Below are 23,841 nucleotides of genomic sequence, written 5' to 3'. Positions count from 1 at the left end.
CTTATATCTTAAATTAACCCATTTCTATTAATCTATTAGTTGCCACGTGGCTCGTGGCTTACCGGTATCTTAACATCTTCTCATGGCGGTGGTTGGCAGCGTCTCAGCCTTCCACATCCCAGCATTCTCCTCTCTGTGTCCCGCCTATACTTCCTGCCTGGCTACTGGCCAATCAGCATTTTATTTATACAGAGCAATATCCACAGCAGGGAAGTCAGAAGACATTGGGTGTCAATTCTCACCTTTCCACCTTTTTGTTTCTGTTTTTGGTCTTTTGAAACAGGGACTCACTATTTAGCTCTGGCTTTTGTGGAAATTACTATATAGACCAGGCTGGCCTTAAACTCACAAAAATACTCCTGCCTCTGACTCTTGAGTGCTGGGACTACAGTGATCACTAATAGGTTTTCTGTACCCCAATAATAGGTTTCTCCGTCGACACTGTAAGCCAGGTCAAGCTGAATTGAAATAGTAAAAGACCAGGCTTATTTTTAGCAAAGCAACTCCTGGTGAGTCCTCCAGCCCTAAGAGACCAAGGCAGAGGAAGGGGCAGGAGAAATCACGTGGCCAAACTAAAGTAGGGTGCTTATGTACTTTGTAGGCAAGGGATGATGGTGTGTCAGCCACAAATTGGGTTTGTGCCCAATTACAATGCTTTTGGGTGGGGACTTGGGGAGGAGCTACTGTGGCCACCAAGAATGCAGAACTAGGTTTTTGGCGCCTTTTCTTTTTTGAAGATTCTCTGAGACAGGGTTTGGAGAGACAGGAATGGGGCTTTCGCAGGAGCAAGCTGGAAATTCCAGCCCGTCACCACTCCCAGTATCCGCCTTGCTTGAAGACAAGATCTTCTTGCTGCTAGCTGGTCCAAAGGCTTCTGGAGGTTCTGCTCTCTCCACTTGCCATCTTCCTGAGAACCACAGTCTAGATCACAGACAGTTGCATTACTATACCAGACTCCTATCTGCAGGCTGCGTGGCCAGTGAGTTTTCAGACCAAGTCTTCTTCTCAACCCCATGCTTCTCTGTTTCTTACAAATGCTTCCATCCCTTTTGTGGCAACACTTCTTTTTTTCAAATAAGCTTTTATAAGCTGTTAGCCAAGCAAAACAACTGTTTGTAATTTTAAGGAGAAAACTTAATTTTACAGTAGTAAAAAGAGAGTTGGTATCAATGGCCACAAATAGACAGTGGCTGCATGCCACCTGAATTCAGGCAGTGTTGGGGTATTCTAGCTTCTGGCTTGTTGGCCAAATCACCAGACCATCCTCCTGCCCTGTATTTAAAAGGATGGTAATGAGTGGGGCTCTTAGTGGTGGAGCATTTTAATAACGTACCCTAGGGGCTGGGCTCCACCCCCAGCACTGCAAAGAAAAACAAAACAAATGGACTGGTGAGATGTTTCAGTGGGTAAAAGTGGTTGCAAGCCTGATGGTCTCAGTTCAGTCCCCGAATCCTGGACTTAATGATCCTTCACATGGTGGTTTGGAAACGTGCCACCACGGAGTACTTATCTGATTAGTTACCCGCCCCCCTCCACACATACACACAAACACATATCTTTTAAAATATATATATATTTTTTATTTTATATGTATGAGTATTTTCCCTGAATGTATGTAGGTGTACATGTGCATGCCTGGTGCCCTTGGAGACCAGAAAGGGGCAACAGATTTCACTGTAACTAGAATTATAGACAGTTGTAAGCTGACACGTGGGGGCTTGGAATTGAACCTGGGTCCTCTGGAAGAACCACCAGTGCTCTAAACCACTGACCCATTTCTCCAGCTCCTATACAGACACCCTTGGGTATGTTCAGCTGGGCTTTGCTTTCCACAGCTGCAGAGCCCTTGGTATATGGACAGGAAGCTAGACTCTGTCCCTAAAGTTCTGGGGCCTCTGGAGCTACACCCTCACCCTACACAGGGTTGACCATAGCTGACTTGGGGTAACCTGGACTGCAGACCCTTGAACCTGCCCCTTCTGTAGCCCAAGATTCTGCCCAGCAAGGCCTTCCATCTACTCACACCTACACCTACTGTGGAGGTTTGAATAAGAATGGCCTTATATTGGGACTGGAGAGATGGCTCAGAGGTTAAGAGAACTGGCTGTTCTTCTAGAGGATCTAGGTTCAATTCCTAGTACCCACTTGGCAGCTCACAACTGTCTATTAATTCCAGCTCCAGGGGATTCAACACCCTCATGCATGCATACATGCAGACAAAACACCAATGCACATAAAATAAAAATTAAGAATGGCATTATGTATTTGAATATGAGGCTCATATATTTGAATGCTTGTTCACCAGGGAGTGGCACTATATGAAAGGATTAGAAGGATTAGGTGATGTGGCCTTATTGGAGTAAGTGTGTCACTAGGATGGGCTTTAAGGTTTCAGAAGCCTGTGCCAGGCCCAGTTCAGAATGTAGCTCTTAGCTACTGTTCCGGTGCCTGCCTGCATGCTACCATGTTCTCCACCATGCTGAAAATGGACTAAACTTCTTAAACTGTAAACAAACTCCAAATTAAATGCTTTCTTTCATAAGAGTTGTCTTGGTCAAGGCATCTCTTCATGGCAATAGAACAGTGACTAAGACACCTACCCATCCTGCATCCCTCTAATTCTGACCCCAGTCCCATGTTCTTCTGTTTCTGTTCATAAACCAGTATCCATCGATTTACTGACTTGAGGGTCCACCAGAGTCAATCCTCTCTACCAGCATGTAGAATCTTTGGAGAAAGGTCTGCCATCCACTGAGAATTTGGGTCAGAACCTTAGACAGATTCATATAGCCCCTTGGTGACTTGGCTCCAAGGTCATGGCCTCCATGTGAGATGTAGTTCCTTAATTTATTTGTGGGGTTTGTTGGTTTGTCTGTTTCTCTGTGTAGCTCTGACTAGAAGTCACTCTGTAGGCCAGACTGACCTTGAACTCAGAGATCCACCTGCCTCTGCCTTCTGATTGCTGGGATTAAAGGCATGCACCACCACCTCCCAGCTCCTTAATTTATTTGTGCAATAGCATTTATTAAGACTTGCCAAGAGGCTGCTCAGGCTACATACAAACTCTCTAGAATAGAAAACAAGATGTGATGACACATACCTATTATCCTAGTACTTGGGAAACTGAGGGAGGGAGACTGAAACAACCCTGTGGTTTCATAAGATCCTGTCTCATGTCTCATGGCCTGTTGAGTATGCAAGCCTGGAGACATGGGTTCAATTTCCAGAACCTCCACAAATGTGGAAAGATAGAGCCAACTTCATAAAGATGTCCTCTAACCTTCATATGTGGACACGAACAGACACACAACAACAACAACAACAACAACAATAATAATAATAATAATAATAATAATAATAATAATAAAAATTCTTAAAAAAGAGATCCTATCAGAAGCAAACAAAAAAGCAATGAATTTTGGCTTGAGATTAGGACTTCCTAAAGTTTAGGATTAGAATTTCCAACAATTTCTGAAATGACCCTAAACACACTTCTGCCGTTTTGGTGCTAGCTTCTCATCTCATCCCCATCTTACTTTTGGACATACTCTCCATCGGATTTCTTAACCCTCCCACCTTCCCACCTGGGAACAGTAGGTACACTAATGAGGCAAAAAGGAGACCTCCCTGTAGATGTAACCAACCGTCTTATCAAATAAGAAACACAGAGCCGATTCAGAGAAGAAAGCCAAGAGGTCAGAGCTAAGAGCCTCACCCTTCCTGATTCAGTGATCCTCTTCAGCCAAGAGAGCTCTCCGAAAAAGGACTTACTTCCTGTGTATATGTCTTTATAGTCTTTCTGTTCTGCCTTCTCATTGGTTGTAAACCCAAACATGTGACTGCCTGTATGTACCGCCCTCCAGGTCCTTAAAGGCGTGCGCCACTGCCGCCACGCACTTGCTGTGGCTCTAATAGCTCTGACCCCCAGACAACTTTATTTATTAACATACAATTAAAATCACATTTCAGTACAAGTAAAATACCACCACACCTCCCCTCTGTGTTACCGCCCCTTTGTCCTGGGCATTGCCCTAACAAACACGCTCCCTTCTGGGCACAGGTGACATTTTCACACAAATCTATGGCTAGTGCCAGGGAAGGCCAGGCCCAGCTTCACACGGAGCCGGTGGAGAGTAAAATACACTTCTGGTGCCTCGCTGCCCTGGAAGCACAAGCCCAGAGTGAGTTTGCAATAAGGTCCCTGGTGCCTGGGCAACTGCGTGTCCTGGGAGAGCCGTCAGACCCTAGAGGTAGACATCAAGAAGCTCCAGGCATGTTTTATGACAGGGAACAGGAAGGATGGGGCCTGAGACCCCATCTTAGCTCTGGGTCACTTTGGGTAGGGTCGTCATGGAGAAGGTAGGGCTCAAGGAGTGGATAGAGGAAGTGAAACAGACTCTACCCAGCCCTCTGGAGAGAGAGAGACACCATTGACGAGCCAGGGCCCAGCCCAAGGAAATGGGAGCTGCGTATGGAGACTCTCAGTTGTTTGAGCTCTAGCTGCCATCCCCAAGTAGAATATTGATTGCCCTTTACAAAACCAGAGGGCACTGCTGAGGGTACAATACCCAGAGAAAGTAGAGAAGGTAGGGCCCTGATATCTTTTTACCAGGCCAAGAATGGGTAGTAAACACCTTTCCCTCTAATCAAGCTGGTGTAGCAGAAAATGAGCCATGAGCAGCGGGGCAAGTTCATGGCAGTTACCCGGAGCCCTAGTTATAAACCCACTCCAAGGCCCTCAGGCTTTTAGGGACTCAGACCTGCTGATGACCAGCAGGGTGGAGAGCAGAGCCCTCGTACAGGTAGGAAGGCAATAGGTAGATCCTGCCTTCCACAAGATCCTTGATATCTTGGACTTATTGACCTGTCCTAGGCCACTGGGGTCTTTCTGGGGGTTTCTCCCTTGCTGGGATCTCCGCTTCCCTGCTAGGAGGTGCACTTCCCGTGCCCACAGGAGGATTATCGGCAGAATGGCAAAGGAGCAGGGAGCTCTGAAAGAACAACTGCAGGTAAGAGGCCTGTGAGGTGTCCCTGTGTCCCCCAGAGAGCATTTCTCTCAGCACTTGTGGCTCCATCTACACCTCTCTCATTCCAGGAGAGTCGGACGATCTTGCCATCTAATGACAATGTACAGAAGCGCACACTAGATAAGGTTGAATTAGCAGAAACAGGTGGACAAGGTGAGACCAGTTGCCCTTTGGCTACCGTTAGCCCAGCTCTGTGGTGGGGGTGAACCTAAAGGCTTTTCTAAAGGACAGCGTGTTGCTGCTGAGAATCTAACAGGAGCCCATACCTTACTGCTTTGCTTGTACAAGTTAAAGATGACTCAGCTGCATGGCACCTGGGGTGGTGTGCAGAGCCAGCAAACAAAGGGTTACCAAGCTTTTCCTGATTTAATCAAGAGTAGTGCTTGGGGGTGAGAGGTGAAGTAATTTGGGTTTAGGGAGTAGCCAAAGAAGATAGTTTCTTAGTAGCCAAAAGAGTGGCCAGGATGAAGAGGAAAGATTCCTTGATTGGGGATTTGTATATGTAGGACTAAAAACTGTAAGGCTGAATGAGGAGTGAAAGCTGTGAGGTGTCTGTAGAACCCTAGCTTTTTTGTTTGTTTGTTTGTTTGTTTGTTTTTTGATACGGGGTTTCTTTGTGTAGCTTTGGAGCCTGTCCTGGAACTCACTCTGTAGACCAGATTGGCCTCGAACTCACAGAGATCCACCTGCTTCTGCCTCCCAAGTGCTGGTGGGATTAAAGGCATGTGCCACCACCCCCCAGCGGAACCCTGGCTTTTGAGCAGGCAGGAGTAGGAGGGCAGTCTTGAGGATCGGAAGAGAGTGGGTTAGACAGGAATTGACGCATCGAACAGGTTGGATGCAGGAAAATCTTGAAGGGAGCTGAGATGGCTGAGCAGGTGTTGGGATGTAGAAGAGGGGAGAGGTGGGGCAAATGTATTCAGCAGAGACCCCCACCTCTGTTCTGACTCTGTCCTGAGGAGTGAACCAGACTGAAGGGCTGATGGAGATCAGGCCACCAGGGGTGGGGGTGGGGGACAGCGGGGAAGGAGGCTGGGATCCAGCTGTTGGGATTGTGCAGGGGGTGAGGGTGGGGATGGGGGTGGCTTCGAGGTTGGGGTTCTCATTGTGGGAAGAAAACTGTGCAGAGAACCTGTTGTGAGGGGCCTGGTGAGAGGAAGTCTGGGTGGAGGCCAGAGAAGTCAGTTGTCTGCCTCCTGAGCCCTGGAGCAATCAGCTATGAACACAATTGAGATGAGAGGGCGGGTATTAGAGAGGCCCCGCCCACTCTTCACACTCAGAAGCCATTAACTCCATCCATCCCTCCTGATCACAGTCTCAGTCTCTCTCTCTCTCTCTCTCTCTCTCTCTCTCTCTCTCTCTCTCTCTGACTTATTTATTATGTATACAACATGTATGACTGCTGGCCAGAAGAGGGCACCGGATCTCATTACAGATGGTTGTGAGCCACCATGAAGTTGCTGGGAATTGAACTCAGAACCTCTGGAAGTGGGGGGGGGGTGTCAGTGCTCTTAACCTCTGAGCCATCTCTCCAGCCCCCCGATCACAGTCTCTTAACCCTCATCTTTCTCATTAACATGGTCTAGGATCTTAGGCCATGCTCACTTTCTAAGCTACTTAGTGCCACCTCTCCCAGCTCACCCTGGAGCACCCTAGCTGCAGGATCTTCGTGGTGTGGCCCTGCTTTCGCTACTCGGGTGTCTGTGTTAGAATAAGTGGGGCAGAACAAATTGGCTGTGGCCACAAAGCTCAGGCCAGAGTCTGAGCCTCTTCTAAGGCACAAAAGACCCTTAGCACCTAGGGAGCAAAGACTTCTCAGTCAGCTAGGACCCCTCAGAAAGCCAGCTCTCACCCTACACAGTTACCTCTGAGTGATTGTGGCCAGGGATCCTTGCTTGGGATACCATAGCAAGTTTGGCTTCTGGGGTTCAAAACTGGACATCTATAGCCTCCCTGGGTTCCTGTCTTCAAGGACCTGGCCCTGTTCCCTCTTCCTCTTCTGACACTGTCCCCTTCCAAACTGTCATTACTATTAAAAGCTTGCTTTGGTTGTCTAGATCTAAACACCTCAATGTTACATCTCACAACAGAAACTCCAAAGGTACCTGAACCTTCTGCCCTGGGTGGGCACTTGCATGTGCACATACCCGTCCCCATACACACAATTAAAAAATAATAAAAATAAGCCTGGCATGTGGAGCACACCTTTGATCCCAGGACTTGGGCAGATTTCTATGAGTTCAAGGCCAGCCTGGTCTACAGAGAGAGTTCTGGGATAGGCAGGGTTATGCAGAGAAACCCTGTCTCAAAAAACCAACAAACAAAAATTCAAAACAAAATAAAACGTACTATTAAGAATAATAATTTATGGGCTGGAGAGATGGTTCAGAGGTTAAGAGTACTGACTACTCTTCCAGAGGTCCTGAGTTCAATTCCCAGCAACCACATGGTGGCTCACAACCATCTATAAAGAGATCTGGTGCTCTCTTCTGGCATGCAGGCATACATGCAGGCAGAACACTGTATACATAATAAATAAATAAATAAATCTTTTTTTAAATAAATAAACCTTTTAAAAAAAAGAATAATAATTTATGCCAGGTGGTGGTGGCACATGCCTTTAATCCCAGCACTTGGGAGGTAGAAGCAGGCGGATCTCTGTGAGTTTGAGGCCAGCTTGATCTACAGAGCGAGTTCCAGGAAAGGCTCCAAAGCTACACAGAGAAACCCTGTCTCGAAAAACCAAAAAAGAAAAAAAACTTTTTAAATCTTTGTTGTTGTTGTTGTTGTTGTTGTTGTTTTGTTTTGTTTTTCGAGACAGGGTTTCTCTGTGTAGCTTTGCTCTGTGTAGCTTTGCGCTTTTCCTGGAACTCACTCTGTAGCCCAGGCTGGCCTCGAACTCACAGAGATCCTCCTGCCTCTGCCTCCCGAGTGCTGGAATTAAAGGTGTGTGCCACCACTGCCCAGCAATTTAAAAAATCTTAAGGCTAGTTATAGTAGCACATGCCTTTAATCCCAGCATTCAGGAAGCAGAGGCAGACATATCTTTGTGAGTTACATGCCCCCCAAGGCTACATACATAGTGAGACCCTGTCTCAAAAAATAGAAAAAACATAAAATCTTTTTTTTAAAATCATAACAGAAAACTCCCAAAATCTGGAGGAAAAGATGTCCATCCTTGGATAAGAGGCATATAGAACACCAAGACCAGAAAATAAACTCCATATATCATATTATAGTTAAAACCACTAACTTAAAAAATTGTATTGGGGGCTGGAGGGATGGCTCAGAGGTTAAGAACACCGGCTGTTCTTCCAGAGGTCCTGAGTTCAATTCCCAGCAACCACATGGTGGCTCACAACCATCTGTAATGAGATCTGGCTCCCTCTTCTGGCCTGCAGGGATGCATGCAGACAGAACACTGTATACATAATAAATAAATAAATCTTTTAAAAAAAAAATTGTATTGGGATCGCCTAAGTACAGAATCTCTATTTTGTATGATGGAAAAGCCCCACAAACGGAGAGTAGTATCAGGACATAATATCATGAATGTAATAAATCAATACAGTTAATGTAATTAATGAATATCATAAATATAGTTATTGAATGAATACTGCAAATGTAATCAATGAATACTACAAATGTAATTAATAGCATGAGTGTAATTAATGGATATCATGAGTGTAATTAAAAAAAGAAAGAAAAGAAATTGCATTGGAAGTTACAAAATAAAAATATCAAGGCACATATTAAGGCAAGCCCATAAAAACACTAGCAGACTGCTCAATAAAAGCTTTAAAATCCAAAAAGGCTTGGAGAAATATGTTTCAGGTTCTGAAAGACAAGAGCTGCCAAGACAGACTACTATACCCAGCAAAACTATCTGTTGTAATTGAAGGATAAAGAAAATTTTTCTATGATAAAAGCAGGTTAAAGAAATTTTTGACCAATAATGCAGCTCTACAGAGGTCACTAAAAGGAATTCTTCAGGCTTAGGGAAAGATAAAATACAAGAGTCTACAGAAAAATCTAAGTCATGCTAGAACATAGTAAATATGGGTAACTTTGATACCTTATTCTCATCTGTATCCTACAGGGGTTATTCTAACAAAAGTTAAACAGAGACACATCAGAGTTAAATGGCATCATATATCAAATGGACTTAACAGACATCTAGAGAACATACCATGCAAATACTGCAGACTATGCATTTTTCTCAGCAGCTGTGGAACTCCCTCTAAAATAGGCCATATACCAGGACACATAGCATGTTTCAATAAGTATAGAAAAATTGTAGTAACTTCTTATATTTGATCAGACCATAGTGGAATAAAGCTAGAAATCAACCATACAATGGATATCGCTCTGTATAAATAAAACACTGATTGGCCAGTAGCCAGACAGGAAGTCTAGACAGGACTAGGAGAGAGGAGAGAGGAAAAGAAGAGGAAGGTAGAGGGAGGGGAGACACCAGCTGCCATTCAGGGAGCATCATGTAGAGACAACAGGTAAAGCCATGGAACACGTGGCAACATATAGATTAACAGAAATGGGCTTAGTATAAGAGTAAGAGCTAGACAATGGTAGGCCTGAGCTAATAGCCGAACAGTTGCCATATGGTGGCTCTGTAACTCCAGCCCCAAGGTATTTAACACTCTCTTCTGGCCTCCAGAGGCACCAGGCAGGAGTAGGGCTCACAGATACTCATGCAGGCAAAACACCCATACACATACAATAATAAATTTTTAAAAAATTCAGAGAAAACAGCCCAGCTATGGTGATGCATGCCTTTAATCCCATCACTCAGGAGGCAGAGGCAGGTGGGTCTTTATGAGTTGGAGGCCAGCCTGGTCTACAAAAGTAAATCCAGGACAGCCAGGGCTGTTAAACAGAGAAACCTTGTCTCAAAATACCAAAACAAAACAAAACAACCAAAAGTAGTAGACAGGAATAAACATAGGGCAAACATTAATGAAATAGATATAAACAAATACAAGGAATCAATAAAATAAAGCTTTAGTTCCTTAAAAACATATAGTATTGACAGACCCTTAGCCAAACTAGCCAAAAGAAAGAAAGAAAAAGCCCTAATTAACAATATTCAAAATTGGCCAGTCATGGTGGCACATGCTGTTCACATTTGCACTCACTTTGGGAGCAGAGGTCAGTGAATCTCTGCCAGTTCAAGGCCAGCCTGGTCTATCTAGTGAGTTTCAGCAAGACTGCACAGTGAGACCCTGTATCTTAGGGTTTTATTGCTGTAAATGACCACGACACCACCATGACCACGACAACCCTTTCTTTTTTTTTTTTTTTTTTTTTTTTGGAGACAGGGTTTCTCTGTGTAGTTTTGGTGCCTGTCCTGAATCTCACTCTGTAGACCGGGCTGGCCTCGAACTCACAAAGATCTGCCTGGCTCTGCCTCCCGAGTGCTGGGATTAAAGGCGTGCACCACTGCTGCCTGGCACAATAACTCTCATAAAGGAAAACTTCCAATTGGGGCTGGATTACAGCGTCAGAGGTTTAGTCCATTATCATCATGGTGAGAAGCATTACATCATGCAGGCAGACATCAGAAGGAGCTGAGAGCCTCGAACTCAGAGATCCACCTGGTTTTGCCTCCCAAGTGCTGGGATTAAAGGCATGCGCCAACACTGCCTGGCTAAAATCTTTTTTCTGAGTCCTAAACCTTACACTAGAACTCCCTACTGCTTGGGAACCAGAGTGCCCCCAGTCAAGCTCCATGGGGTGAACTGCATCTATAATGTGGGGTAGTTCCTGGGAAACTGAACTTCACAGCTTGAAATTTCCCCAAATCATCTCAGACAAGAGGGCTGAAGGCCATGGAGGACCCGAGGTATTTCTAAAGCAGCTTTTCTCTTTGAGTCTCTCAAGACATGATAAATATTAATGGGGTAAGGGATGGCGTTTACATAGATTTGGAAGACTATAAAGACGTGTCTCTGAGATGATGCTTGGACTGTGCTTTTCTTGCTCTCACATCGCTAAGGCTGTGCATTTGCTGCTTGTCCCCTTGGAATTGGGATATATTGATTTAGGAAATACAGTGTGTTTTGTTTTGTTTTTTGCTTTGGTTTTTTAGACAGGACTTCTCTGTGTAGCTTTGGAGCCTGTCCTATAACTTTCTCTTGCTCTGTAAACCAGGCTGGCTTCAAACTTGGATCCATCTGCCACTGCCTCCTGAGTGCTGGAAGTAAAGGCATGTGCCACCACTGCCCATTTTTGTGTTGTTGTTCTAAAGGATGTGTTCGAAATAGCCCTGGTGGAGCTGGCATAAGTTCTTGGTAAGAACTTGAAAATGGGGTATGGCGGTGCATGTCTGTAATTCCAGAATTCAGAAGGTAGAGAATTGAGGATAAGATGTTCAAAGTCATCCTCAGCTACATACTAAGTTTGAGACCAGCCTGAGATACACGTACCCCTGCCTAAAAATTAATAAAATTTAAAAACCTGGAGTTGTGGCTCAGTGATAGAGCAGTTGCTCTATCAGTAGTCTTATCGGTAGCCCAGAGTGACTTGTAACTCACTAGGTAACCAGGCTAGCCTTGAACTCATGGTGGTCCTCCTACCTTAGCCTTCCCAGTGCTGAGGTTGCAGGCATGAGCCTCCATGCCCAGCTGAAAACCCATCATCCTGTTTCATTTAAATGACATATGCAGGAGGCTGTTTACCGCCTCCTGGTACTTTTCTCATACTGCAGTGACCCTGAGTTGTCCATTAATCCCAGCTTATACTCTTGCGGGGAGCACTGACATGGAACCCCTCATTTTCCTTCTACAGTTCTCTAGCCAGTCTGAGGCCTCTGACAGTAACCAGCAGTTACAACATGCCATGGAGGAGCAGGCTCAGCTGGAGACCCACGTAGGCCAGGTGAGGATTTGTGGGGGAGGAGGGCATGACCTCAGGTGGCCAAGGGCAGGTGAGAACTAGTGACAGCCCTTCGTAACTTGTGCGTTGACTGATGCAGCTGATGGAGTTGCTGAAACAGCTCCAGATGGAGAGGGACCAGTATGCAGAGAACCTGAAAGGAGAGAGTGCCATGTGGCAGCAGAGGATACAGCAAATGGCAGAGCAGGTGAGGCCTGGCCCCTGGGGTCCTTGCTCTTCCTGCACACCAGTAGGGTGCAGCTGAGGGGTGAGGGGCTTCAGTTTTACAGAGGTGGGACTGGGACTAGATGATGCCTGAGAGCTCCAGCTCTTTCCCTATGCCTTTGGGCAGGTGCACACACTGAAGGAAGAGAAGGAATACAGACAGAGTCAGGTACAAGAGCTGGAGACCAGCTTGGCAGCACTCAGGAGTCAGATGGGTGAGTAGGGCAAGAATGACTTGAGAACAGGAGTGGGCCCAAGGGCCAGGAAGGTGGTTTCCATTGCCCTGGGGAGGCAGTCAGGTACAAGGGCATTGTAGCAGAGGGCAAGGGGTCTCTGCCAGGAGGTGGCAAGTCTTGTCCCTCTGAGCATGTGTCCTCCTTCTGTGCAGAGCAGGGTGCCATGCCTACTGCTCCCCCTGCAGGTGACTGAGCATCACAGAACGGTACTAGAGTGGCTTAAAATGCTCACCTCGTCTTAGAGCCTGACAGAAAAGAAGCCAAGGCTTGGGGCAGGAAGCCTGAGCTCACAATGGAGTCTATCTGAGAAGCCAAGGGTGGATCCCCTCACTGTGCCTGCTTCCTTTCTCAGAGGAGCCACCACCCCCAAAGCCTGAGGCGGGGCCTTCTGAGGTCGAAGAGCAGCTGCAGGGAGAGGTTGAGCAGCTGCAGAAGGACCTGGAGAATCTGATGGGACAGCTGAAGGCCCAGGTGCAGGACAATGAGAGCCTGAGCCTCCTGAACTGGGAGCAGGAGGAGCGGCTGCTGGAGCTGGAGCGGGCGGCCGAGCGCTGGAGTGAGCAGGCAGAGGAGCGCAAGCAGATCCTGGAGAGCATGCAGAGTGACCGCACGACCATCAGCAGAGCACTGTCGCAGAACCGAGAGCTAAAGGAGCAGTTGGCTGAGCTGCAGAACGGCTTTGTCAGGCTGGTGCGGAGCCTGCAGGCCCTCTTTACTCACAGGGAACACAGCCCTTCTGGTCAGCACTCGAAAGGGATGGGGTGCTGTCCACCTCATGTGCAATGATTGTGAGTGGTGAAGGCACCCTGCAAGCCAGAGCTCCAGGGTGTGTGGGAATGATCCAGTAGTCTTCCCTGCTCTGTGGGAGGAGGGGCACATGCAGGTCTGTGCACCCTACCCACATTGGGTCCTGTTGACTGCTGCTTTCTGTCCAGACCAACAAGAACATGAAGATTACCAGTGCCCTGTAGTTAGGGCAGCATGTCAAAAAGGAGCTGACAAGAGGCTGGGGGAGCTGCAGGAGATGGTGAACCCATAGAGGTAGAGGCAAAAAGATCAGGCGTCCAACATCACCCTCAGCTACATATGGGCTCAGCCTGAGGGACATGAAACCCTGCCTTAAAATGACACAAAACAGGCTGGTCAGATGTCTCAGTGGGCAACACTGCTGCACAGACCTCATGACATGCGTTCAATACTTGGAATCTATATAAAGGTAGAAAGAGAACCGACTCCACACGATGTCCTTTTCTGGAAGACTATTAACCCGTGAGTCATCTCTCCAACCCCCATTTATTTTGTAACCACCACATTCAGCTACCCCCATTTTAAAGGCTGTGGTATAGACAAGACTTGGCCAGGTGTGTCTGGATGCTGTTGCCTGCACCTTCAGAAGTCAGAGAGAGAGGCAAATCCAATAGCAACCAGTGTCCAGGAATGCCTTCTCTGGTTGCCCCAGAGGTAGCAGAGATGAAGCCTGGCCTGGCATGGTATCAGCAGTTCTGTCCAGCGGGCAGTCTGCAGGGTTGAGAGTATTCCTAGGGCACAGAGCACAAAGACTCCATCTGGCCTCAGGCAGTACCCAGACGCTGTCCGCCCCCTGCTTTGCACTAGCCTGAACTCTGCCTATGTCTGGGGACAGGCTGCTGACCCTTGGCATTCCTGCAGAGACCCTATGAGACAGAAACAGACCAGGCTTTCAGAACGCATGCCTGCTGGTAGGATGAATATCACCAAGATTATCCGCTATGAATGCAGGGTGACACTTCATGTGCCAAAAGTTGGCTGACCCTGCCCCAGCCCTAGCTGTTTGGCTCTAGGGCCCTCATTCCAACTGGGGTAGGACAGAACCCTTATTCTCTTCCTGAATGAGAGGCCTCCATACCCCTATCTGTACAGAACCCTACCCCCAACCTTAATCATCTCTCACTCCCACTCAGGGGCTGAATTTTCTCTGCTTATAGCTTGGCACCAGACCAGATCAGACAAAGATGATCTGAAGTCAAGTTTCCAAGGCCTTTTGAAGGCAGGAATTTTATTGGTAGGGAGAGTCACTGTTCCCAGGATGTCCACCCAGCCTGCTTTGGCTTTTCTGCATGAGGTCCTGACAGGTGCCAACAGCTTGAATAAGCTCCTTAGGGAATAGCTGAGCTTTTGCAGACTCTCCCCTCCACCTTCATCTGGTTCTGCTACCCATCACCTGCAGATCCCAAGTGTTCTGCTTGTTCTCTGATATTACTCTTCCCATCTGCAAAGCAGAGTGATGGCCCTAATCTCCCAGGAATGTGATGGGACTGAAATGGCTTCTTGGATGTGAAAAGGCTCTGTATAGGCCCATGGAAGACACTTAGAAAGATAGTTTCTTCCCTTTGGCTTTCTCTGAGGCCCCTCCTCGGGCTGCTGCCACACCATCATCTGAATCGTCATTGTCAGCAGATTTGGTGAGTCAATTGGGATTTCTTAAAGGGAGGAATTAGTTAAAAGAAAGTTTTTTCCCCACATTAAAAAATGGGAAACATTGTTTACAACGGAGGGCATTTAGTCTCTGTTTGATAATACATTGGACAATCTAAAAATGGAACAATTAAATGAGAGGATAATTAATGTTGATGGGGTAGATGTAATGTCAATTACAAATATTACTTGTTTGATCATTAAAAAGTTGGTTAATATGAGTACCAAGATAAAAGTTTTAGAAAAACTTGTTAAAACAGATCATAGAGCCGGGCGGTGGTGGCGCACGCCTTTAATCCCAGCACTCGGGAGGCAGAGCCAGGTGGATCTCTGTGAGTTCGAGGCCAGCCTGGTCTCCAAAGCGAGTTCCAGGAAAGGCGCAAAGCTACACAGAGAAACCCTGTCTCGAAAAACCAAAAAAAAAAAAAAAAAAACAGATCATAGAGATATTCAGATCCAGACAGAAGAATTTAAAGGAGAACCAATGTCAACATTGCATTATAAAGTTACAGAAAAACAGCCTAAGGCTTTCAAACAGCCAACCTTAATCTATCCAGTAACCTTACAGGAACTGCCAAATACTCAAGGCTGCGTAAGAGCTGACTGGATTCCTGTGCAAATGTTAGATTTGAGGAGATTCAAAGATGCAATAGTCTCATATGGCATCCACTCATCTTTTGTGAAGCAGATATTAAACTCATGGTCAACTTGTAATAGAATTATCCCTCAAGACTGGAGAGATTTGGTTACAGCTGTCTTAGAGGCTGGTCCCCAGTTACAATGGAGGACCTGGTGGAGGGATGAGGCTAAGACCATTGAACAATAGAGTAGAGCTAGAGGTCTTGAAATCTCCCAAGATCAACTTCTTGGAAAGGGAGATTATGCTAATGTAGAAAGGCAATCTCAATATGATGACCACACCCTAGCTTTATGCCAAATGCTTGGGACAGAATTGAAGAAGTAGGAAAGAAAATTGAGTCATTTACAAAAGTTATACAGGGCCCAAAAGAAACCTTCACTGATTTCTTACAAAGGCTGTCTTCAGCAATAAATAGAATGATACCAAATTCAGAAGCTAGACAGATAATAAATGAATCTCTGACTTTTGAAAATGCCAATGCACAATTCCAAAGGGTAATTAGGTTGTTAAAGGCAAGATCAGCACCCTTGGAGGAATGGATCTGAGATACAATTAGTATTGAATCTCATGACCATGATGATGCTTCGATAGGAGAGGTGATTTCCAGAGGTTTGAAGAAAAATAGTAATGTCAAATATTTCAATTGCGGTAAACAAGGTCACCAAAAAAGGGACTGTAAGCAGGGCATTCCTAGAAATAATGTTTTCTTAAGGAATAATCCCAACAGAACGCCCCTCCCTTCTGGATTATGCAGAAGCTGTGGCAAAGGCAGACATTGGACTAAAGCATGTAGATCAACAAGGGACAAACAAGGTAATCCCTTACCTTTGCTGTCCGGAAACACCCTGAGTGGCCTCTCACAGGCCCCCATGTCAAATTTGGTTCAGTCCTTTCCTGTCATCACAGAAGAAACTCCTCCCCAGAGCAATTAAAGAATCTAATGCCTATTGTAAAAAACCATACTGCTCTGGATGATAGAACAGCTATAGAAGAGAGAACAAAAAATTCAGGAGAAACCTTAAATCAAAATTGATAAAGATTAGATAGGGAACCTCCTCAAATTTAGGGTTGGGGAAGGGTTTTGTTTTTGTCTTTCAGGAGAATGAAGGCTAAGAAATCTAAAGAACACTGGACAAATGAGACATCTGAAGAAAAAGGAAAAATCACCAAGAAAAAAGTCCCATAAAAAAAAGCTTTTCTGCAATGAACCAGGACCATGCCTAACAGCAACTTTTAGGTCTCCAAAAAGATGATGGGACCCCACAACGATGATTCCATCAGGACAATGATAACGCCACCAAGCTGACAAACACCACCCAAAGATCAGCTTTGGACTACAAACTGCTCAGGACAATATCGAGATGGCTAGCTGAGATGATACAGCCTCACAGTCTACTCTAGTCAGGACTTGACCATAATCCTAACTTTTCTTTGTATCCCCATAAGAATACCAGCACCCCCAGTCAACAGGAAGTAGCCTAGAAAACTACAGCCATATTTACAAAAGATGAATTATGAGTGTTTGTCTTTGTTTAGGGGTTGGTTAAAAATCGTTATTAGTCATAGTCAATATATTTCTAAAAGAAGAAATGGAGGTATAATATAGAAATGTATTATATAGAAATGATAAAATAAAAGAGTAGATTATTGAATCTACTCTGAAAAGAAAAAAAAGAGGATATAGCTATAATAAGATAAAAGGTAGATTATTGAATCTACTCTGAAAAAAAAGATAAAGAAATGATGGATAAAGGGTGGATTATTTGGGGCTGGAGAGATGGCTCAGAGGTTAAGAGCACTGACTGCTCTTCCAGAGGTCCTGAGTTCAATTCCCAGCAACCACGTGGTGGCTCACAACCATCTGTAACGAGATCTGGTGCCCTCCTCTGGCATGTAGGCACACATGCTGTATACATAATAAATAAATCTTTAAAAAAAAAAAAAAAAAAAAAAAAAAAAAAAAAAAAAAAAAAAAAAAAAAAAAAAAAAGGGTGGATTATTTGTGGGGCATTTACCCACCACCCCCACAGTTCCCCAGAGTTTTCTTGAGTGTGAGCAGCAGGAAATATTAGATAGAAGGATTTGTTGTGGAGAATCTTGTGGAGATAAACAGATAGAAAATAAAGGAACCTTTTCCAATGGGCCCCGACTGTCTCTGCCCCAGGGTTTTTATAGAGATGCCAAGGGGTGGAGCAAATGACCTCCTCCCCCAGCACAGCCAAGTGCAGACCATCTCAGACACCTGCACTCAGGCCTGTGGTCCTAATCATCCTCTATGCGGACCTGCTGGGTAAAGCCACGAGGAACCCGAGAATGGGCTCCCACAATTATTGAATCTACTTTGAAAAGAAAAAAGAATATGGATATGATAATATAAAAAGGTAGATCATTGAATCTACTTTTAAAAGGCAACTACTAGTTTTAAATATTTTGCATTGGATTGGATTTTTGTATATTATATACAAATTTTGTATAATGATACAAATTTGAGATTGATTTTGTTAGAAAATACTGTACATATATTTCTAATCTTGTTCAAGGTATCGTACCTATATCTCATTTAACAATGTAATGTAATTTTCTAGTCCTTGAAAGTTATTATTACCTACTAATTAGAATATAAAGAAATGCAAGTTAGTAGTCAGTCATTGCAATCAAACTTGTCATATTAGGTATGTTTTTCAAGGTCAAACAGAAATATATTTTAGATATACAGGTCATCTTCAAACACTTCAGAGATCTACAGTAGAATATGGCATTTAAGATGTTTTAATAACATTGATTCTTTTTTTATGATAATGAGACATGTCTACTCCTGGTAGCACCAATATACTTTAGAGAAGATGATGGGCATTGAAGAAACTCCTTATGGAGTTTACTTTCTTTGTGGCAGAAGTTAGCCATTGGGCAAGAAAGTGCCCTTGCCTCAACTGCTGACAGTATGTTGTCCAAAATGGACAAGCAGGACACAAAAGAAAGGACTGCTGCACCTTGCCAAGACAAGGTAGGAAGGCTCTTCAGAAAATCCTGCTTCCCAGATGAGTCTGTCAGATATGCTAAGCATGTAGGCTGAAGATAGTTGCCCCAACATTGCAGAGGAATGTATATTTCTAATTGTACTTATACCGTTCATTTAACAATGCAATTTTCTGATCCTTGAATGTTATTATTACCAACTATTAGGATATAAAGAAATGAAAGTTAGTAGTTAGACATTACAATAGAAGTTGTAGTCATATTAGATATGTTTTAAAAATTGAGCAGATATATTTTAGACAGGTCATCTTCAAACCCTTCAGAGATCTACAGAATATGGCATTTAAAATGTTTTAATAACTTAGAAAATTTTTCTTTTTTGTTATGATTATGAGACATGTCGGCTCCTGGCAGTACCAATCTACTTCAGAGAAAATATGGGCATTGAAGAAACTGCATATGGAGTTAACTTTCATTGTGACAAAAGTTAGCCACTGGACAACAAAGTATCCTTGAATCAACTGCTGACAAAATGGACAGACAGGACATGAAACAAAGGACTACTGATTCTTGCCAAAACGAGTGTGGTTATGGCTTTATCAAAAGGCATCTTCTGAGGCCAGGACAATATGGCACCATCCCTGAAGTTGCCTCTGCAATTCGGAAAAGGTACAGTGCCCTTTTCTTCGAAGGCAGCTGAATAGGCAGTGGGCCGATGGCTTCTGATGTGCAATGGAACAGCAGCTGAAACAGTTATTCTTGAAGAGTAACTAAGCTCACGCCTCGCAATAGTAAACTGGCATTTGACAGAGGGATGTGGAGAAGAACGGGATGCTAAGATGAAGCCATATATACACAGCCAAGAAGAATGGACAGCTGAATTAAAAAATCAACAACAATTTCCAGAATTTAAAATCCTGAATCATGGCATGACACTAGTGGAATTCAGGTGTTTCTGGTACATGGACTGCTCTCACCCAATGTGAGGTTGAACTGTTGACCTTGTGTACATCCTACTTCACAAATGAGTCTGTCAGATATGCTAAGCCTATAGGCTGAAGATGATGCCCCAACACTGTGGAAAAACCTCAGGTGACTGTCCAGGCAGCTGGCTGTTTCTGTCAACTCACAAATTTTTTGGAAGTTGCTTGCATGCACTTTCTGTTTTTATTTTTGTTAGCTAATATTATTTTCTTCTTGGGTCTCTGAGGGAGTTGAAGATTAGGTAGTTATAGTTGAAGGTTAGTTAGTTATAGTTGAAGATTAATTAGGATAGAAAGTGAATTAGATACATTTTGGACTTAACAAAATAGGATAGATAATGAAATTATTTTCTCTGAATTTGTCAAATACAAATGGACTAGACATTGTTTAGACATTTATTACTTGTATATATTGTATATAGTCATTGTACTTTTGTATATAGTTTTTCTTTTGTTAGTTATAACCTTTTTCTTTTTTTTCCTTTTTATTAAAATAGAAAAGGGGAAATGTGGTGGTATTTTACTTATACTGAAATGTGATTTTAATTGTATGTTAATAAATAAAGTTGTCTGGGGGTCAGAGCTATTAGAGTCATAGCAAGTGCGTGGCGGCGGTGGCGCATGCCTTTAAGGACCTGGAGGGCGGTACATTCAGGCAGTGACGAGGCAGTCACATGTTTGGGTTTACAACCAATGAGAAGGCAGAACAGGAAGACTTTAAAGACAGACACACAGGAAGTAGGTCCCTTTTGGAGAGCTCTCTTGGCTGGAGAGGATCCCTGAATCAGGAAGGGTGAGGCTCTTAGCTCTGACCTCTTGGCTGTCTTCTCTGAATTGGCTCTGTGTTTCTTATTTTATAAGACCGTTGGTTACATCTACAGAGGAATCTTGGGTGACTGTCCAGACAGCCAGCTGTTTCTGTCATTTCTCACATTTTTTGGAAGTCACTTAACTGCACTTCCTGCTTACTCAATTAATATTATTTCCTTCTTGGGTCTCTGAGGGAGTTGAAGACTAGATAGTTACTGTTTTCCTTGTTAATAAATTCAGAAAATAAACTCACTACAGATGTGTAAAGTGTATAAGTTTGAAAAGCATCAAAAGATAGTTTTCAGTTGGTAATACAGGTTAGGGTAGAATGTGAATTAGGTACAACAATTTAGACTCACCAAAATAGGATAAATAATAGAATAGTTTCTCTGAATCTGTCAAATGTTAATGGACTGGACATTGTTAATGTAATTCTTGACTGTATATATTGTATATACTTATTGTACTTACTGTATATAGTTTTTCTTATATAAGTTATAACCTTTTATTATTTTAGACAAAAAAAAAAACCAGAGAAATGTGATGATATATTTTATACCCTTAATAAAGCTTACCTGAGGATCAGAGGATAGAACAAGCCACTAGATTAGACATACTCTAGGCAGTGGTAGCACACACCTTTAATCCTAGCACTCGGGAGGCAGAGATCTCTCTTCGTCTCTGTGAGTTAAAGGCCACCCTGGACTGCATGAGGTTGACTTAGTCTAGGAGAGAAAACAGAGCCAGGCAGTGGTGACACACACCTTTAATCCCAGTACTAGGAAACACACATGCCTTTAATCCCAGGAAGTGATGGCTGGGAGGAGAAAGGTATATAAGGCATGAAGAGACAGGAACTAAAGGCTCTTTTTGGCTGAAAAGTTGAGAACTTAGAGGCTTTCAGTCTGAGGATTTGTGGAAACAGGTTCACCTGAGGAGTTGATGAGGTGAGATTGGCTGTGGCTTGCTCTGCTTCTCTGATATTTCAACTTTCACCCCAATATCTGGCTCAGGATTTTTTTTTTATAAGACTGTTTTGAATTTGAACAACAAGGCAGAGAACCCTAACTAATTTGAATGCTGACCTAAGGTGTTGTCCTCCATCTGCCCTCTCAAAGACCTTGGGTTAGAGCAAGGCCAAGGCGAACAGCGAGCATAACTAGACATTCATGGCATTCTCACTGTCTTAATTAGGTTTTTACTTCTGTGTAAAAACTATGACTACATTAGTTAGGATTCTCTAGACTAACAGAATTTATAGAATGAACATATAAAAGGGATTTATTACAATGGCTTACAGGCTGTAGTCTAGCTAGTCCAACAGTGGCTGTCTACCAATGGAAGACCCAAGAATCCTGTAGTTGGTCAGTCCATGAGACTGGATGTCTCAGCTGGTCTTCAGTATATGCCAGAATCCCAAAGAAGTAGGCTCTAAGGCCAGTGAAGGAATGGAGTTGCTAGTGAGAATGAGAGCAAGCAGGCAAAGAAAGAGCTTCTTTCTTCCATGTCCTTTATGTAGGCTGCTAGCAGAAGGTGTGGTCAGATTAAAGGTGGATCTTCCAACCTCAAAGATCCGGATTAGAAGTGGGTCTTCCCATATCAAATAATCTAATTAAAAAAAAAAACTCTCACAGGTGTGCCTAGCCATTTAGATTTTAGTTAATTTCAGATGTAGTCAAGTTGGCAACCAAGAATAGCAATGACCAAAAGCAACTTTAGGAGGAAAGGGTTTATTTCAATTTAGCTGTAGTCCATCATGAAGAGAAATCAGGGCAGAGATGCAAACTTGCTCCTCATGGTTAGCTCAGCCTGCTTTCTTATACAACCCGGGATTAACTACCCAGGGGTGGCACCACCCACCGTGAGCTAGACCCTCCCATATCAACCATCAATTAAGAAAATGCCCCCACGGGCTGTTCTGATGGAGACAATTCCTCAAATGAGAGTATTCATCTCAGATATGTCTAGGTTTGTGTCAAGTTGCCAAAAAACACCAACCAGCACACTTGCCTTAGGTGACAGGCAGCAGAGAGCAAATTTATTCCCTCCACTCTCTCTAGTCCGATTGATTGGTAGTGGCGGTCTATGTGGGTTGCCCACCAGGCACAGTGCAAAGCAATGTCTGTAAAGAGAGTAAGATGTCAGGGGGTGGAATGTATGCCACACTTGTCTTTTCTCTTATAGAAGAAAGTCTAGATTGTAGATGTATCCAACCTTCCCATCAAACAATAAACACAGAACCAATGCAAAGAAGAAAGCCAAGAGGTCAGAGCCAAGAGCCAAAACCTTACCCTTCCTCCTGCAGTGGTCCTACCTCTCCGAACCAGAGCTACCCCTGTGTTAAAGTCTTTATATAGAGTTCCTGTCCTGCCTTCTCATTGGTTGTAAACCCAACCACATGACCGCCTCCTCACAGCCTGTCTGTATAGGCCTCCAGGTTTTCCATGATTGGTATTAAGATTAAAGGCATGTGCATCCAATAATGGCTGTATCCCTGAACACACAAAGACTTACCCAGCTCTGCCTACTAAGTGCTGGAATTACAAGCGTACGCTACCACTGCCCTGCTTTCCTATGGCTTGCTAATAGCTCTGACCCCCGGGCAACTTTATTAACATACAAATAACATTTTAATACAAATAAAATATCACCATACTAGATAGTCTCCAGGCTTGCGTGCTGGATTTGCATGATATGCATGACTCATCTTTCTGTTTATCTTCTCATGCTTCTAACCTTAATTTCAGCTATGTGGCTGAGTTACTAAGATGAAAATATGACCATTGTCCTCCACTTGTTTCTCAGTTTCATCCATGATTACTGACATCCACACATCCCAAGTGTTCATTCTTTTCTTATGATAAACACTGACCAAAAGCAACTTAGAGGAAGGGATTATTTCAGTTTATTCTGAGTTGCAGTCTGTCACCAGGGAAGTCAGGGCAGAAACTCAAGCAGAAACCTGAAGCCATGCAGCTTCACCTCTGACCAGGAAACTCACACAGCCAAGTGCAGCAGTGCCGTGGAAGATGCTACTAGCCAGCTGGCTGGCTCATACTCAACTAATGTGTTCAAGTACATGAACCTATGGGGGACATTTCTCATTCAGACCACCACAAGCCACTATACGTTTGTGCATGCAAATATGCACACTGCATACACCACATGTGTATAAGCATGGAGGGTGGGATACATACATAAAGCCAGGTGGTGGTGGCGCATGCCTTTAATCCCAGCACTCGGGAGGCAGAGCCAGGCAGATCTTTGTGAGTTCGAGGCCAGCCTGGTCTACAGAGTGAGATCCAGGACAGGCACCAAAACTACACAGAGAAACTCTGTCTTGAAAAACAAAAACAAAAACAAAAAACCAAAAGATACATGGATAACACTACAGTAAAACAAATTCTGGTGGAACTGCAGGATCACAAGTTAAAGCAACGAGAGGAAACTGCAGAGGACAGCTCCCTAGGGATTCTTGGGACCACTTGAGGGTGTGCCTCTGTGGGAGGATTCCTCCAGGGTAACTGTAATTGGAGCATGCCTTCTGTGCAGTACCTTCTGGAAACCTCCCTTTACTCCCTAGTCTTAGCTTCTGAAAC

The 23,841-nt window shown here is 44.1% G+C and overlaps 1 protein-coding gene across 1 annotated transcript; it reads left to right on the top strand.

Annotated features, from left to right (window-relative positions):
* Positions 1–11,997: 11,997 nt before the first annotated feature.
* LOC128102528 (golgin subfamily A member 2-like) lies at positions 11,998–13,418 on the top strand. The gene is made up of 4 exons (XM_052726360.1): positions 11,998–12,126; positions 12,271–12,358; positions 12,732–13,118; positions 13,315–13,418. Exons 1-4 carry the CDS (start codon positions 12,013–12,015, stop codon positions 13,416–13,418), a joined length of 693 nt encoding a protein of 230 aa, XP_052582320.1. The 5' UTR covers positions 11,998–12,012.
* The last annotated feature ends 10,423 nt before the right edge of the window (positions 13,419–23,841 follow it).

This window comes from Peromyscus californicus, unplaced genomic scaffold (genome assembly GCF_007827085.1).
Source record: "Peromyscus californicus insignis strain IS unplaced genomic scaffold, ASM782708v3 Scaffold_7__1_contigs__length_154581171, whole genome shotgun sequence".
In the NCBI taxonomy this organism is placed as follows: domain Eukaryota; kingdom Metazoa; phylum Chordata; class Mammalia; order Rodentia; family Cricetidae; genus Peromyscus; species Peromyscus californicus.
This window is presented reverse-complemented; position numbering and strand designations above follow the sequence as displayed.